The sequence below is a fragment of the Platalea leucorodia genome (genome assembly GCF_965183815.1).
Source record: "Platalea leucorodia genome assembly, chromosome: 5".
Classification (NCBI taxonomy): domain Eukaryota; kingdom Metazoa; phylum Chordata; class Aves; order Pelecaniformes; family Threskiornithidae; genus Platalea; species Platalea leucorodia.
In genome coordinates, this window is record NC_138827.1 from 26,943,643 (window position 1) to 26,959,182 (window position 15,540).

The following is a 15,540-nucleotide window of genomic DNA, read 5'->3' on the forward strand; positions in this document are numbered from 1 at the left end:
AATATATGGTATATATTTATTATTAATATCCAAACCAAAGCAAACTGTGGTTGTAGTACTGTATTAACAGGAAATGTCCGGGCTATTAGTTATTGAAACATACATGCCTGAGCTACTGCCTGGGAATTTTTAATGTATCCAGCTGAGTTGCTGGTGTAAGTACTTTAGTGTTTCTTCCACACAGAAGGCATCTCCGTTTAAGCTCTTTTCTGTTGCTAATGCATTATCTATTTAATTTGTATCAGGAATGACTTGTCCTCTCTTTTAACAACTTGAGTATCACAGCAACCTAATTAGTAGACAAATATTCAGGAAAGAATTAAAAACATGGCACTGGGACCTGGACAGTTAGCTGATGAAAAAAACTCTCCTTGAGCGTGCCAGAGCAGATTCACACATGCATACACACACACAAAATAATATTTTAGGGACCAGCTCGAGCTGTAGGCATCGTGATGAATATTTTAAGAAGACAAATCCCCACGTTGGCCACTTGTGCTAATATACCCAGATTTTTCTGCTGAGCAAAGCTCCTTCCTAGCTAAAAACTCTGCCTTAACTTACGGGAAACATGTTAAATTCCCTGTTCGGGAGAGACTGAGCAGAACGTAATAGATTTTACGGTGACCTGTTCAACTGTATGAAACTCTCTTCATGCAGAGGAGGCAGTGATGGTCAAATGTTAAGACGGAGCTTTCAGGGTTTCAGCTCGAGTTCCTGTGCGGCAGTAAGTTACCAGGATACTGGCTGCCCGCGGACAGCTATGCGTGCTGGGCTCCAGCACCGCGACAGCAGTGCCCCGTGGGAGCAGCGAGCTGGCAGCTCTGCGCGGCCGCCCCGCTCAGCCAGCCGGAGCAGGGCCCCGCGCACCTCCGCACCCCTCCTGCCTCGCACGGGGCTCTCGCCTCCTCTCAGCCAGTCCTTTCAAAGGCTTCGAGGCACAAACGCTATCACAAGCGTTGAGCTCACACACGGGAAAAACAGGAATGCAGAAGAGTGTGAATGGGGAGAAGCGCTGCTTTAAAAATAACAATAAAAACTGTTAAATTCTTCTCGCATGGTTAAAATTTAAATGGCCTCTGGGAGTAGTTAAGCTGGGTAGGGAAGCTGGGATTTTCAGTATTCCCACAGCTGGACACCTTAAATGTACCGGTTTTGTTTGACATGCCACATATTTGCATAGAATTTAGAAACGCGATGACTCGACCGTCCTCACAAAGCCCTCGGCGCAGGGCAGCCCAGCAGGCCCCTATGGGGGGCTGCATTTCCCAGCAGTAGCCAGGGCAAGACACGTCAAGGGAAGGCAGAGGAAACCCAGCGCAGGCAGTTGCAGAGTACTCGCTCACCAGAAGCATTTTCCTCCCTCATTCAGAGTGGTTTCTGGCTCACCCAGGCCTTGGGTTTTTTAGTACATCTTTTGTTTCTTTTTAAAATGTGTGTGTGGTCATTATCCATGTAAATGTCACTATCACGATCTCTTTTAGCTATTATCTTTCCAATGAAAACAACTGCAATCTTTTTAATATCCTTCCAAATAGAAGCATTTCCAGGCTTCTAATAGCACTTGTGGCATGGGGAGGACAATGCCTCCATGTGTGCCGTTTGAAGGGGCTGGTGACCGTTTGGGAGTTTGTGGCTGTGCTTTGCCAGCACTCCCTTGCAGCCTCGGAACAGACCGTAGCGAAGGCTTTTCTGCAGGTCCCAGCAGGTAACGTCAGCCCCGTCTTCACGCCATAGTCCACCACAGACACGCGTTTGAGAGCATTCGCGGAAGATACGACTTGTAGCTGGGCTGCACAACAGCTCATTTGTGTTCAACTATTTCTCTACTGAGACCTTTGAGGAAAAACGCCAGCCACATGGGAGCCGACCTTAGGGTTTAGCTGCTTCTTAGGAAATAAACTGGGTATTTTCCCCCGAGCATCTGCCCTTCAGCAGTTCAGGCTCCAGAGAGCGCCTTCTGTCTCTGACCTGCAGAGGGCACAGGTGGCCCCTGCATTCCCCGCGCCCCTTTTTAGCACCGCTGCAGCCCCAGGCCCTTACCCTCGGGTGGGCAAGGGCCATCCCAGCTCTGTTGCTGAGCTCTTTTTAATATGCACTTAAAACACAGGTAAGATTTTTTTTTTTTCTTTGCATGTTGGCTCTTAAAATTCGACTTTAGTCCTCTTTATTCTACATACTCCTGGTCATCGCTTGTGGGGGGGCTGTTCTCTTTCTCACGAAAAATGTGTTTTCCAGTTCTTATATATTTGGCTGGAAAAGATCCTTGCCTTCACCCATTTAACAATACTGGTTTATTTCTTCTTATTTCGTTGGGGGATATTCAGAGTCCCTGTGGTTTGTATTATATGCCTTATTTCCCTGCTTTGGGAGATGGAATTATTTCAGCATAGGATGGGCTTTGACTGGTTGATTTATTTAAGCCCCTTTTAATAGAGTGTCACTGTGACAGCTTTTGGCAGTGTTCCTCTGCCTCTCATGTGAAATTTGATTAAGCTGTTGTCACCATTAATTCACAGTTCATCTATATTTACCTCTTGAATGCTCCCATGTAGTGCTTAGCCCTAAGTCAAGCATAGCCTCGCTCCCCAAGTTTAATCCTAACTGCTCCAAGAAGCAGTCACGTAAACTGGTGAGGACCTGCTATTGCAAATCATGGTTTACGGTGATTGAACAGCTCGTGCACCAGTAGAGGAAGATACCAGCAATAGATTTAATTTGGTTTTTAGTTGATTCTTTGTATACCTGCAATGGTTTCTGCTCAATTTTTTTTCCAGCTAGGTGACATGTATTATAACCTGCAGTGGTATTTTTATTTCTACGCCTCAGGACTTGTAGCTGTGAAGTTTCAGCAAGGTGGCTCTCAAACAGACAGGTAGTTTTTCTAGCGTCTGAAGGTTCTAGTGCTCCACAAAAAGCCGCTGCTTATGTTTAGCAAAAGCTCCAGAGGCAGCAGAGAGTGTATGGTGAACATACGGTCACACATCTGGCAGTGTAACGCTGGGCTATGGAGCAAAAGGCCATTTGTCACCGCTACCGTAGGTGGGTGAAAGATCCAGCTTCTACCTGTTGACTCATTTCTGAGTTAGCTTAATGCAGCTCTAAAAGAGGCTTGTCCCATCTTCTGCACCGTGCCGTCCTTCTGGCTGCAAATGGCCAAAAGACAGTTCTCTGGCAAAGGGCTCGTCCCTTCTGGGCCAGCTGCTGCACCGCCCCTCGGTGGGACGGTCCTGTGGTGGCAGGGAGGAAGCAGGGAAGCTTCTCTGCTTCACCGCTGGCGGAGGATGCCCGGGACTTCATGGAAGTGGGTCAGTGAGGTTCCTCCTCAGCCGCTCCAGCTCGTTGTGGGAGTGCTGGGTCAGGGTCTGTTCCCCGAGCGGGACGGCCCCGGCGCTCCTGTGCTGGCCCGAGTCCCAGACGTCGGGGGGGAGTTTTCCATCTCTCAGGTACAACCACCTCTCAGTCTTACACTGAGCAGTGCCGCCACAAGCAAACACTTACTCGGGCTTTTTCTTTGAAAGGACGGTACCATCTGTTGCAGTTAAAGCTGTATTTCTAAGTCTACGTGAGCAATAACTGAAACTAATGCTCTTCTTTGTCTTGGCTGCAACTTGGGTGTAAAACTTCACCCCGTTACAGCTACGAAGGCCCTTAAACAATTTACTTGCATTTACTCACTCTAACTAGATTTTCCACTTGTGTTTTCTGGACGTGTATCTCAGCTCACGAAATTTTAAATTAAAACTGAGCTGTGTTTAAGTTGCTTACTGAGGAGTGGTGTCATTTTGATCCTGCCATTATGGCTAGTATAGGAAGTCAGTGTAAAGGAACAGAAATCCTTTTCTGACTCCCGTTCCTCCTAATGACTACCTGAAAGCAGCACTACGTTGTTATCTTTTTTTTACAGTGCAATTTCTACCTACAAAATAAACGTTTCTATAGTTTGGCCGTTGTGGAAATAGGGCCTTTCAAGTATTTCATTTTCCCATATTGTGATGTGATATGTGAAGTTTTTCTGTATTTTCTTTTTCTAGGCTTGCTCCCAACATAGTCTCTCCACTCGTCAGCCCCCTGAAAGCATTAGTTCCACCTTCCCTATTGCAGAAACACGGCTCTCCGTCATCACACAGCCAGTCACCAAATGGGCAGCAATTTTCTGGAATACCAAATAAACCATACGCTCAATTTCAAAACCAGTCTGTACAGCAGGGATCTCAAGGTAACTCTGCCCTCCTTTCCTTCTTTCTTTTTTTTTTTTTTTTTTGAACTGTTCTGGTTCCTAGTTGGGTAGAAAGAATTTATTTCAGTTTTTGCACTTTCAGACAATACTGTCGTACTAAGGGACTGACAGCATTTCAATGGGAACTCCAGTTTTTAAAGTGGCTTGATATACATACAGAGCACAATTTTCAGACCAGTTCACGCTGGTATATGTTATCCTAACGGGGAAAGCTATCACAACAGCAGGTTTATTGCATTTATTCAGGTTTTTCAGTAGGTGGCTACCAGCTACGCACCTCATCTGACTGGTCATCCGCCCTTCCGTCAGCTTGGAGAGAGTGACCCTAGAGCCATCTAGTCCCAGATGAAGCACACCTTGGCAATGTCCTGCTCAGTCCACTGATAGTGATGCGCTAGACCTGAGCTTAGACAAAGAAAAAATATTTTGCTATTTATTATTTGGAAGTTTGGCATCTGTATTATTTTATATAATGATATGCAAAGGCACTCTGTACAACTATAGTGCCAGTGTGATTTGAGGACAGGAATGGGAGCAGCTAAGCAGCTGTCCCACTGCTTAATTTAAAACATTTTTTTGTTCTGAATTATGCAGCCTTTTTAATCGGGAGCTTATTTACCTATTCCAGAGTTCTGCTGTGGGAACTAATTAATGTTTCTGCAATTTTTGAGATATATTTGAATAATATCTCTGCAATTAGCAAGAGATATTATTATCACAGATTCTTCCAGTAACAGGAGCTTGCATATTTAAGAAATCTGTTATATAATCCAGATGGTATGCTGCTTAAGTGCGGTAAATAGTCACAATAAAGAAGTGTGCAGGACATCTGTCTGGTTGCAAGTATAACCAAGCGTATAAGTTTATACAGGCAGATAACCAGCTTTTTGAAGCTCATTTCACAGCTGTAGTGTCGTTTGTATAAGGTCATTTTTGGCTGGCAAAGTATCACATGTGATCAATTTACCAGTGGGCAAAGTAGGAGGTTTGCTTTCCCTCCATGTATGCTACGGCTAGGTCTGAAACACAGGAGCTGAACACAAACCCAGCGAGCGATTCACAGCGGTAACGGGGTTCGGTAGCCCAACAGTTCCCTCTGCCCTTCATTCTCTGAGGAGTATTTTTGCTTTTTGGTTGGACTGACTCAGTCTGAAAAGTTAAAGCGTATTACATTAAATGATTTGTGCTGAAGGAAAAACTAACTCAACCTGATGCTCAACAGATTATTCAATTTAAAAAGATTAACTCTGTAAGGGAAAAGTGGCAGATTTATGATAGCATGTAATGATATATGATTATGTTACTATAATGAGCTAAATAACTACAAACCACAAGAGGAAAGTTTAGCAGCTCATTACTATGGCAGAAACAAATGCATAGACAGAACAAGTTTTGAACCACTTAAATAAATTGACTTTATTCCTTAAGAAAACCACATTTCCTTTTGAATGAATTGTTGCTTTCTAAGTGTTATGTCGTGTGGTTTTGAAAAAGCAATAATTTTCCACTTTGGCCAAATGTTGAAGTATTATTATAAATTCATTATGGAAATGGTCATTCAAAAATCAATTTTGATTAGCAGCCTTTGAAATCAATTGATCTGTAACCTGTCCTTAGCTGTAGTTGCTCTACATCTTTTTTGCATCTCAGTTCATTAATAGCACATTTTTCTAATGGAATCTGTAGTAATTTGGGAGTTTTGAATTTTTGCTGAAAAAAGGAGCACTATGTAAGTCTAGCTGTAGAACTAGGCATCTGTACAGAGGCATATAAACATCGCAGATCTGGAATTTTTAGAAGACAGCAAGCTTTGTCAAGCTGGTAGCAGAAATATTGATAATGAAAGAATAAGCTGACATTATTTATATGTTTAAACCGAGCTGTAGTTAAGATCACATGGAAATTATTACATGCTGAAAGAATTTGGCAGGCAATGGAATCCTGTAGTTATTTATACCTGACGTGATTTCTTGTCAGAAATTTTATGGAATTTGAAAAGCTGAGATTTATTTGCGCATACATGTAAATGACATGCCATAACAAGATGCCATTTAATAGGCATATTCCAATTATTTGCTCATTACATCATTCATTTCAAAGCCTCTTGATGTTTTCTAGGCCGTGCCTTAGAGAAACAGAGGCAGCCAGTGCACTGTGTGAAGTGGCTAACTGCAGCTTTTCTGTCACAAATTATTTCAAAGCAAAATTTTAACTAAATGTTATGTTTGGAACTCGGTTTATTCCTTTATTAACTGTTATATTTCTACATCTACTGTACATAAAACATTTAATAGTGATTATTTAAACTGACAGGACATTTCGTAAATTCTTCACTTGAAAATTAACCTCAGAAAATTTTTGATTTAAATCACAACTGAAGGAAAACGTGAAATCCATGTGGAAAAAAAAATATTGGTGAAACACTTGTTGCCAAATTGGTACTACACTCTTGCTCTCCTAGAAGGAGCAGGGATGTTTGCACCAGACAAGCTTTCTTGCTTACTTCATATTTTAACCACTGAAGGGAGTCTTTTTCAAGAACTTGTAAAAAATGCTCCATGTTTAGTTTACTCCAATCAACCGTAGGTGGTTGTTAATTGAACCATTGGTTATGGGATTTTAATCATATCTGAATTCTTAATACTTTCTGCATAAAGCATTTAAAAAAATCTAAAGGAACCACAACTAAATGGCATGAACCAAAAGCACCTTTGTTTCATACTGCACATTTTAAAAATGTATAAGTGCAGTAAAGCTCTGACCTGTGTTGCATATGCAAATCAAACATTGTATTGCCTGCAAGCAACAAGTTTCATTTCCTGTGGTTGTGTAAAATGAATGAAACCTTATCTGGCAAGAGCACCCGTTGTTACAAAAGTCCTGGTGGTTGCTTTAACTCACGTGGCCTTTCCACCTCTTGTCTAATGACTTTGGTTTTCGGGAACACTTAGCATTTAAACAAGCTGGCAGTTTTTCCTGTTTAAAAGATGCGTGAGGCTGAGGTCCTCTGGAACAGACTGACTGGCCCCTTGAGCCATGCCAGGCTACTGAACGCCATCAGCAAGAGCCAACCTACCTGGTACCAAAAGAAACGCTCCGATTGTGCCTCTGAAGCAGTGGGTGAGAGTATAAAAGTATATAAAAAGTTAAGAAAAAAAATCTGACTGACATAGCAACTCCACTGATCCTGCAGTCCTTCAGCCTGGAGGCATGCAATTTCAGTCACTCCAAGACTCATTTCCACCTTCCAGGATTGACATTCAGCTGGCTACATTTTCAAATACAGCTTTTAATACTGCAGGCACAATTCTTCCTACCCAAGTGTTTCATGCCCAGTTTACGCGCAGGGAACGTCACCGAATTCTTCCTGCACGTCCTAGTAGTGGAACTGCAAATCAGGTTCACCAGCTGCAGCTGCAGTTCTTCAGTGTTTCAGATGTAAGGCCAGAGTCCTCCTGAATAAACCGCTGCCACCGTCACTCCCCGTGAAACCTCCATGCAGTCATGTGAGAGGTTGTTCTGAAGATGAGTCATGTAAACACACGGAAGGGCAATACAAGTGCTTGCTGACAGGTCTCCAGCCAGGCAGCGAACTGTCTGGTGTAAGATCCCAGCAGCGGGGGTAAGGCAGGCGCTGCCTAACTCAGTAGTCTTCTCTGTGCTCTTGTCTATGCAGAAGAGCTGTCTTGAGTCTCCACCTCTTTCTCACCTTTTGCAATTGCAAAAGCTATTCGGAGTCTCTCTCTCTCTCTCTCTCCTTCACCGTTCATCCTCAAGGAAGCAGCTACCTGCCTTGCAGTCCACTCCTCCCATACCCATCCCTGTGCCTGTTTCCCCAGGCATAGAATGCCTTCCATAAAGCCTCTGTCCCTTTCTTGTAGGGTCCCACTGTCTCATCGTTTCTATGAAGCTAGTGAAAAAGGAAGTCTGCTTTCATTGTACTGCTCAGGTCAGAAGGGTTAAAAGTCCCATTTTTAGTGTCACGGTTTGTTTTACCCGACCAGTGTTCTTGCTGCAACCTTTCCCTTCCTCACTCCACCTTTTTTCTGTAGTTTGCTACCTGCATTTATCACATCTGGAAGCACAGGAGAACAGGAATGGTATATTTCTCTGTATTTTCTTTGGGACGCACTTAGCAGAAATTTGGGCCTGGCGAATACAACAGTGCAATAACATTAGTATTTTCTGGATAGTTCCAGTAACACTTTTTGCGCTGCCTTTTCAGATTATCACACAGTAATGCTGAGGGATAGATACTCCAATCCAAAGGAGAATTGATTGCTTCTGGCAGTTCTTTTCCAGACTTCAGAGTCTGAGGTAGTTCTCTGCGTCAGGTTTTTGTTCCTGAGCAGCTAGACAGTGTAACTTAAAACACTTCAGAAGAAACCTTTACCCATAGGTCTTGAGAAAACCCTGGATCCAACTAGTTTGAATCCAGTTCTGTCATGCTTGGCTGTTCTCTGATTTTCTAAGCCACTGTGCTAGCCCTGTAGATCATAAAGATATTTAATTGATTTAACAAAGGCAAGCCAGGGAGCATGACGAAAGGGCAGCAATTACAGAGACAGAGAAAATACACGTCATGCCTTCCCTACAAGTGATGTGTATAGCAGACATTCTGGAAAAGGTTCAGTTTTTTCTCTAGCAATGCATATAAGTGCTCTCTGCAACCAGTTATACCTCATCTGACGCCAAGTGTCTCACTTTTCACTGCTCATCTCAAAAGGATTTATTTTTAGAAGGCTTACAGCAAAGAGTTCATGTTTTGTAAACGGAAGAGTCAGGATAATTATCAAAAGCCAATCAATAAAGCACTGTACCTAAAACCACATCAAAAGATGGCTTTGCTACCTCTCATAAGAGCTCTTTGGTTTTTTGAGCCAGACTCTCCAGGCAGTAAATAGAGGTGGCTGTCCATTTCTTCCAAGGAAGGACATGCATCATTTAATACTCAGCTTTCCAGACTTCTGGGCCACCTTCTACATAGCAGCAAATATGAACAGCTTTGGTACAGTGTGCATAGTGTCTTTATCTAATGTAGTCATCCATTAGTACTTCACCAATCATGGGTATCAACAATTTAGGTATTTTGTGGTGGAGGATCGTAGATTCTCAAGAAATGAATCATCTAATCCTTGCAGATTCTGCCAAAATACATATTGAACTGTGAAACTTCAGAGCAAATCTTTCACCACTTGATGAGTTCATTCCATTTCTACTAAAGAATTGCCTCACTTAGCCTTATTTATCACCACCTTAGAAACCATGACCAGAATGAACAGACAGACCCTAAGCTTTGCCTGATACTATCTATTTGGTCAAACTTTGGTAGTAAAGGGAAAATGTAGAAAAAGACAGATCTTTCTTAACAAGAAAAAAGCTTATACGCTGCACGACAAATTCCACCCCGTACAGCACCCAGGCGCTCTGGTGATGGGCACGGGTATTTCATCTCTGAACAGACAGACTGAACAGCTGCACAACTGGCCCAGCAAGTCAGGTCTTCCACTGGTGAGTGGAGCTGCGCTGACTTGTATCAGCTGAAGACCTGGTTGTGTCTGTGTTTGACTGAACTACCTGGAGCTTTTGCAGTAGTTCCTTACGAAATGTTTCAGTCCGAGTAAGACCGAGGGAAGACAGACAACAGCTCCATATTTTTTCTGGCAATTAGAGGAGAATCCTGGTGCTACGTTCTACTAAACTTTAAGCCTGATTTGGTTGACCTCAGTCACATGTAAGGGAAGGAGCATCATTTCAGAAGGGACTTTCAGAGAAGATAGGAAAAGGGATAGTTAATATGAATGTGCAATTAGCGTGCGATGCACCTGAAAGCAGGAAGAGGTTATTGAGGCGGGAGGAAGGAAGAGAATTAAATCAGGCCGTGGTTGGTATAAATTTTATGGCATGCTTTGAGGTCATCCTTATGGGAGCAAATAACATTTTCTTTTAGGATGTTGGCACAAACTTGTAAGCTGTAGAATTCCTTCCTCAGCGATTCATTTGTCCTTTACAGTTAAATATCTTCATTTGTTGCATACAACTCATTCACAAATTCTGCTGGCAAAAAACCAAACTGCTGGTCCACTGGTAATATGATACTTTAAGAAAAAGCAGGACATAAGAAATGTGGGGTATGCGGGGGACAAAAGTCAAACATGCCCCAAAATCAGAATGACCGAGGCAGCCAGAGACCATACAGATTTATCGCGGCACTTTGCAGAAGCAAGAAGAGCCTCTAGCTGAACTCAAAGTCTTCACCTGACATCCATCTGGAGTCAGTCCTGCACCTCTAGTTCAATTTTACTTGCAGACTGTGGTGCCCTGTGTTCAGTGAAAGGGGATTCATTTGAAGTAAGAGCAGTCTGAGAGAGGAGAGGTTTAAGGTACTCTTAAAGGTGTTTTGAATAAATAGCGCTGTCTCCAGCAGTGCATAACGCACTCTGGATGGGAAAAGACTTTACTCAACTGAAAACAAAGCAGTGCTATTCATTTAAATATTGCATTATTGTATTTAAATTAAAAGTAATTCATTATAGACACATTCCCTTAAGAGCTGAGCATCCTGGACCTGATCCAGTGGAGTACTTACTACTTAGCTTTGAACACAAGTGGGCTGTTGGCCGCGTTCAGCTGATCTATTGCTTGAAATGAAGCACATCCTTGAGATTTGTGCTTGATGGGGATCACAGTCCACAGCACCTTGTGGGACCGAGTCTGATGTAGCTTTTATATTATTACGCCTTATAGAATAGCATGATCATTTTTCCATAGTTAAAACTGAGGAACTAAAAACCCCCACAATAGTAATGAAATACTGTGACAGAAATGGAGCTAATACCATTGCAGTAGTGTTAAAATGTGTGCGATATCTGTTTTCAGGTTACCAAGGCAGCTTTCACTCAATACAGAACTGTTTCCACTATGGAGACTGCTACAGAACAATGGACCAGTCTGTCACCAGCGATGTGCTAACAGGGGAATCCCCTTGCTTTAATCCTCTGAGACAGAATGGCTATCACATACTCAATGCACCTTTAGCTTCAACAGGTAATTTATTCTGCCTATAAAGAATTATCCGTATGATATTTTTAGCAGGAGGGGAGAAGAACACATTTTATAGTCAATGTTATTACAAAAATATGTTTGCGTAAAAAACTCAGTCACTGAAAGTCGTTTGCGTCTATAAAAATCCCAGAAAGAAATCAAACTTGTTTTCTTTAATTCTCCTGTATTTGACTGATGGACAAATTCTCCATTCGTTCTGCTGGGTGTCATAGGCAACGGGCACCTTCAGGAGAGCTGGCAAACGAGACCGTTCCCACATTTATTGGGTGGGCTATTCATTGTACATCTCTTCAGGTATGCTCAGGCAGGCTTTTGTAATCCGATCAAAGTTAAGAAGATAGTTAACACAACTCTGAAGAAAATAGCCACAGCAGGGACTTCCTGTCCATCTAAGAATAAAAATATCTTTGTTTTGCAATACTGACGTTTACGAAACGGAAAGGTACTGCTTTGAGAAATTCGGCTAAAAATATTAGTTAGTTTCTTTTCATTTGGGAACTCCTTTGCGTTCGTGCTGTTGCACATTCATGGCAATTGTATTTTCCCACTTAGCTACATATTTGCATAATGTAAAATCTGCAAAAAGTTATTATCGCTAGATTACTATAATACTTCAATATTTAAGTATTCATTTTTATAAAGCGTTTTTTTCTACTTCTAAAACCACAATTCAGAATTGACAGAATTACTGAAATCAAACAAAATGTGAGTATTGTCAGAGCCATGAAACCCTACCATTTACTGCAATCTTTACTTACATTTCTCCAAGAAATTTTTCTTCATGTCTGAATTCAGGAGGGCATCTCGGTTAAGGACGATACTGAAAACATATGTTTAAATGCTTTTTGAAATGGGGCCTGAGTCAGACCACAAAATTAGAGTTGACTTTCCTGTTTGTTTTGTATTAAAGGAGACTCTGTTCAGAGAGACCGTGCATGCATTTGTCTGGTGTTCCATACTAGAAAGTGTATGCATCAGTAACGAACACAAGGGAAAAGTTTAAGATGAAGTTTCAACTTCAACTTTGAATTCTTTTGTGTTATTCATAAGTTTGATGTTACTAAAACATAGTTTTTTCATGTTAACATCAAATTTCAAGTTCAGATTGACAGCCTGCAATATTTAAAGAACAGACTAAATAAACTTTCCAAAAGAAATTGTAGGAGCAAAGAATAATACTATGGCAGGACACCAACTTCAACAACAGTTGATTTGTCTGTCTGGGGCTAAACTATTATGAAATGTTTCTGTGTAATATTTTTGTTTTTAGAGTGGTTATTGAGGTATGCAAATACTTAAAAGGCTGAAACATAAATATATATGAAATATATAAATCTTATCTCATCTTTTTGTGTGTAAAATAGAACCATTCAGGTTTGCAAGATTCATCAAGGCTATGCATTAATTTTTTTTCAGGCTTTTATAGCACCATTAATATTAAATGAGATCTCATCTCACAGGAATGCCAAATGTGACTGGCAAACAGCTGTTCCATGAATCACATTAACAGTCAATAAATTTTTATTTTCTGCTCAGGACTGTGCATAGTTTACTCTATCTGGAAGCTAATAATGATTTCTGGGGTGCATGCTTATCTTGGGTTTTGTCCATCTGTGGTTGTGTATCCACCCTGTATACAGGCTCATCAAATAGAAATTAGCATAACATAAACACTCGCAAAACTTACCAAAATACCGGTCACTCCACTTGGACCGACACAGCACAGGGCAGATAAACAGGCCAAGTTCGTCTTCCAGAGACTTTGGACATACGCTGCATGCCAGATTTCTGCAGACAGCAGGATTTGACCTGTAAACTAACAGTAAATTAATACGTCATAGGAAAATGCAGAAATGTAAACAAGTAGAAAATTTGGTCTCAAATAATAAAAACATACCTAATAGTAAAATACCTATAATTAAGTTCTAAAGACTGAGCCGACGGTTCTTTCTGAAACGAGGACTGGCTGTGTAAGACTGCGGGATCTGTCATTACTGCTGGTGCTGCGGTGCTGCACAGCCTGGAGGCTCAGTTAAGCCTGGTGCAGCCTTCGATTTGGCCATATCTAGACACGCTTGCCTGCAAAGTTAGGCAGGCAGGAGAGATGAGAGAAAGGCTGAAGAGAAGAAAGAGCCCCATTTTCCACGTGGGGAACTGAGGCACAGAAAAACAGTCGTTCCCCAATGGCTCCAGAGAGCTCCTCTGCCAAGCAGGGACTGCAGCCAGGTCCCAGTGCTTTAACCACGAGGATCAGCCAGCCACACATTGACGTGCAATTCACACGAGTGTTAGTTGTAAGAGATTTCTTTTCTACGTCAGGCACAGCGTTCGCAGGCACGTTCTCAATTAGAAGAATCTTGTTCCGCGTGTTGCCTCAGCTGACTTAATGCTGCTGATGTCTATTAAAATGGTGGTAGGTGGGCTCTGTGGGCTGGGTGCAAGGGTCAGAACCTTGCGCTGAAGCTCAGACACTTTTCTAAAGACACAACCCAAATCAGGTGGTACAGGGTAAACCAGAATATGTATGTTAAAGGAGGAACCCAAGGGGTCAATGTTCCATGCAGTAGTTTGGGGAGGGAGGGGGCTGGGCTAGCAGACTGTTGAAGGAGGAGGCTTAGGAGGTTGCCCAGCCCGCAGGCAGACAGCAGGGCAGGTAGGAGGGTCTGGTTGGTGCGAGGGGGAGTGCGGGCACAGGGACGGATGCAGAAAGGAGAAGGGGAAGGCAAGGGGTGAACCCAGCAGGGGTGAAGTAAGGAAAGAGCTGGACTGCAGTAAAATGAATATGTGCGTGCGAGCCTTGGCTGGCCAGTTGCAAAAGCAGGTTATAGTGGGGCATAACAGGAAATTTTCATGTCCTTTGGGTAGGCAATAAATCTTTTGTTTTGGGCTCCCTGGCACTCCAGCTGCCACAGCACCTGGTAGCAGGCAAACCTGTTGCTTTGCACAGCTCAGGGAGGCTTGTAGCAGCTGTGGAAGTTTTGCATTATAAAAGAAGGACAAAGAAATTCTTCCCTGCCATAGCGGCTTTCTGGTAGCCTGGCAGGCACCAGCCAGCTCAGCCAGGTGAGGAGCCAGCAGCATGGTGGGCTTGGGGAGGACGATGTGGTGCACAGCTCCTTCCACACAGCCTGTCAGCCTGACCTGACCCAGACACGCTTCCGCAGACCTCACTTCTGCAGTTTGTGGGGATCCAGTAAATGTAGGATCCAGATTTCTTCTGGATCTTAAGAGCAGCTGAGAGACACATGGAACATTTTTCCTAAGTGCCATTAAAAGGAAAAACACACAAAACAAGAGGACTGCATCACTTTTAGTGCATGCTTACTAGGATCCTTGCCCACTCATTGTTTTGACATCCTATTCAGATAATGACTGTGAAGTCCCAAGAGAGTCGTGCTCTGATACTTGCACTTCACTTGCAAATGCGTAGCTTTCCACAGAAATGAATGGGAGCCTCGTCTACGATGACACAAATGCCCGTGGAGATTAATTTGTATATCTCCTGGGTAAGGCTTTGATGGTAAACCCTATTGTCTCTTCATTAACACTGTGCTGTACTGTATAATCCCAGGCCTCAAACTATGCTTCCTTCCTTATATGTACTGTGGTACTAAATCATGTCCATACAACTTGTCACGCTTTCAGGCTATGATGCAATCTCCGAAGTACAGTGCGTATCTGAAGACATGGTCTCGAACGGAACTGATGAAAATGGATTCTTCCAAAACGGCGCCTTTGATCACTGCTTGAATCACATTCCTCCCATCTATACAGATACCCAAGAGCAGTGCTGACCTTGTTTCCTTTATTATACCTATAACTGTGTATGTAATAACAAAGGTGTTGTTCAAGTACTTTTATTTAGTCTGTATCCCTATATGTGCTCATTTAAATAAACACCTCACATTTACCAAACCATTTTATACATGAATAGTCTGTATAAGATAATATTGGAACCTGTTCCTTTGCTGTGGCACTTTGAAATTCATGCTTTAAGGGAATGAGGAGCATTTCAAGCAGCTTGTTTTGTAAGTTCTCTCAGTAAAGTGTAAATGTAAGTTATATAATAAACTTGTAAAGAAGGGTTTTTTTTTTCCTGAAAAGTATGTTTCAGTTTGAGAATGTTGTTCCCTTTAATCAGTTTTCATGTAACTCATTGGTCAATTCTTCTCTTTTTTTTTTTTCTTGTTTTTTTTTTTTTAACTAAAAGGATTTTTTTAATCACAGACCTCATG

At 42.3% G+C, this 15,540-nt stretch overlaps 1 protein-coding gene across 1 annotated transcript in view; it reads left to right on the forward strand.

Moving 5' to 3' along the window:
• GLIS1 (GLIS family zinc finger 1) overlaps nucleotides 1–15,099 on the forward strand; it is a gene marked incomplete at its 3' end in the record, with an annotated part of 212,870 nt that extends 197,771 nt beyond the window's left edge. Inside the window, exons 9-11 of the mRNA XM_082314448.1 lie at nucleotides 4,035–4,219; nucleotides 11,120–11,287; nucleotides 14,951–15,099. Coding sequence (XP_082170574.1) covers nucleotides 4,035–4,219; nucleotides 11,120–11,287; nucleotides 14,951–15,099 — 502 coding nt within the window. The remainder of the gene's footprint in view (nucleotides 1–4,034; nucleotides 4,220–11,119; nucleotides 11,288–14,950) is intronic.
• Between the last annotated feature and the right edge of the window lie 441 nt (nucleotides 15,100–15,540).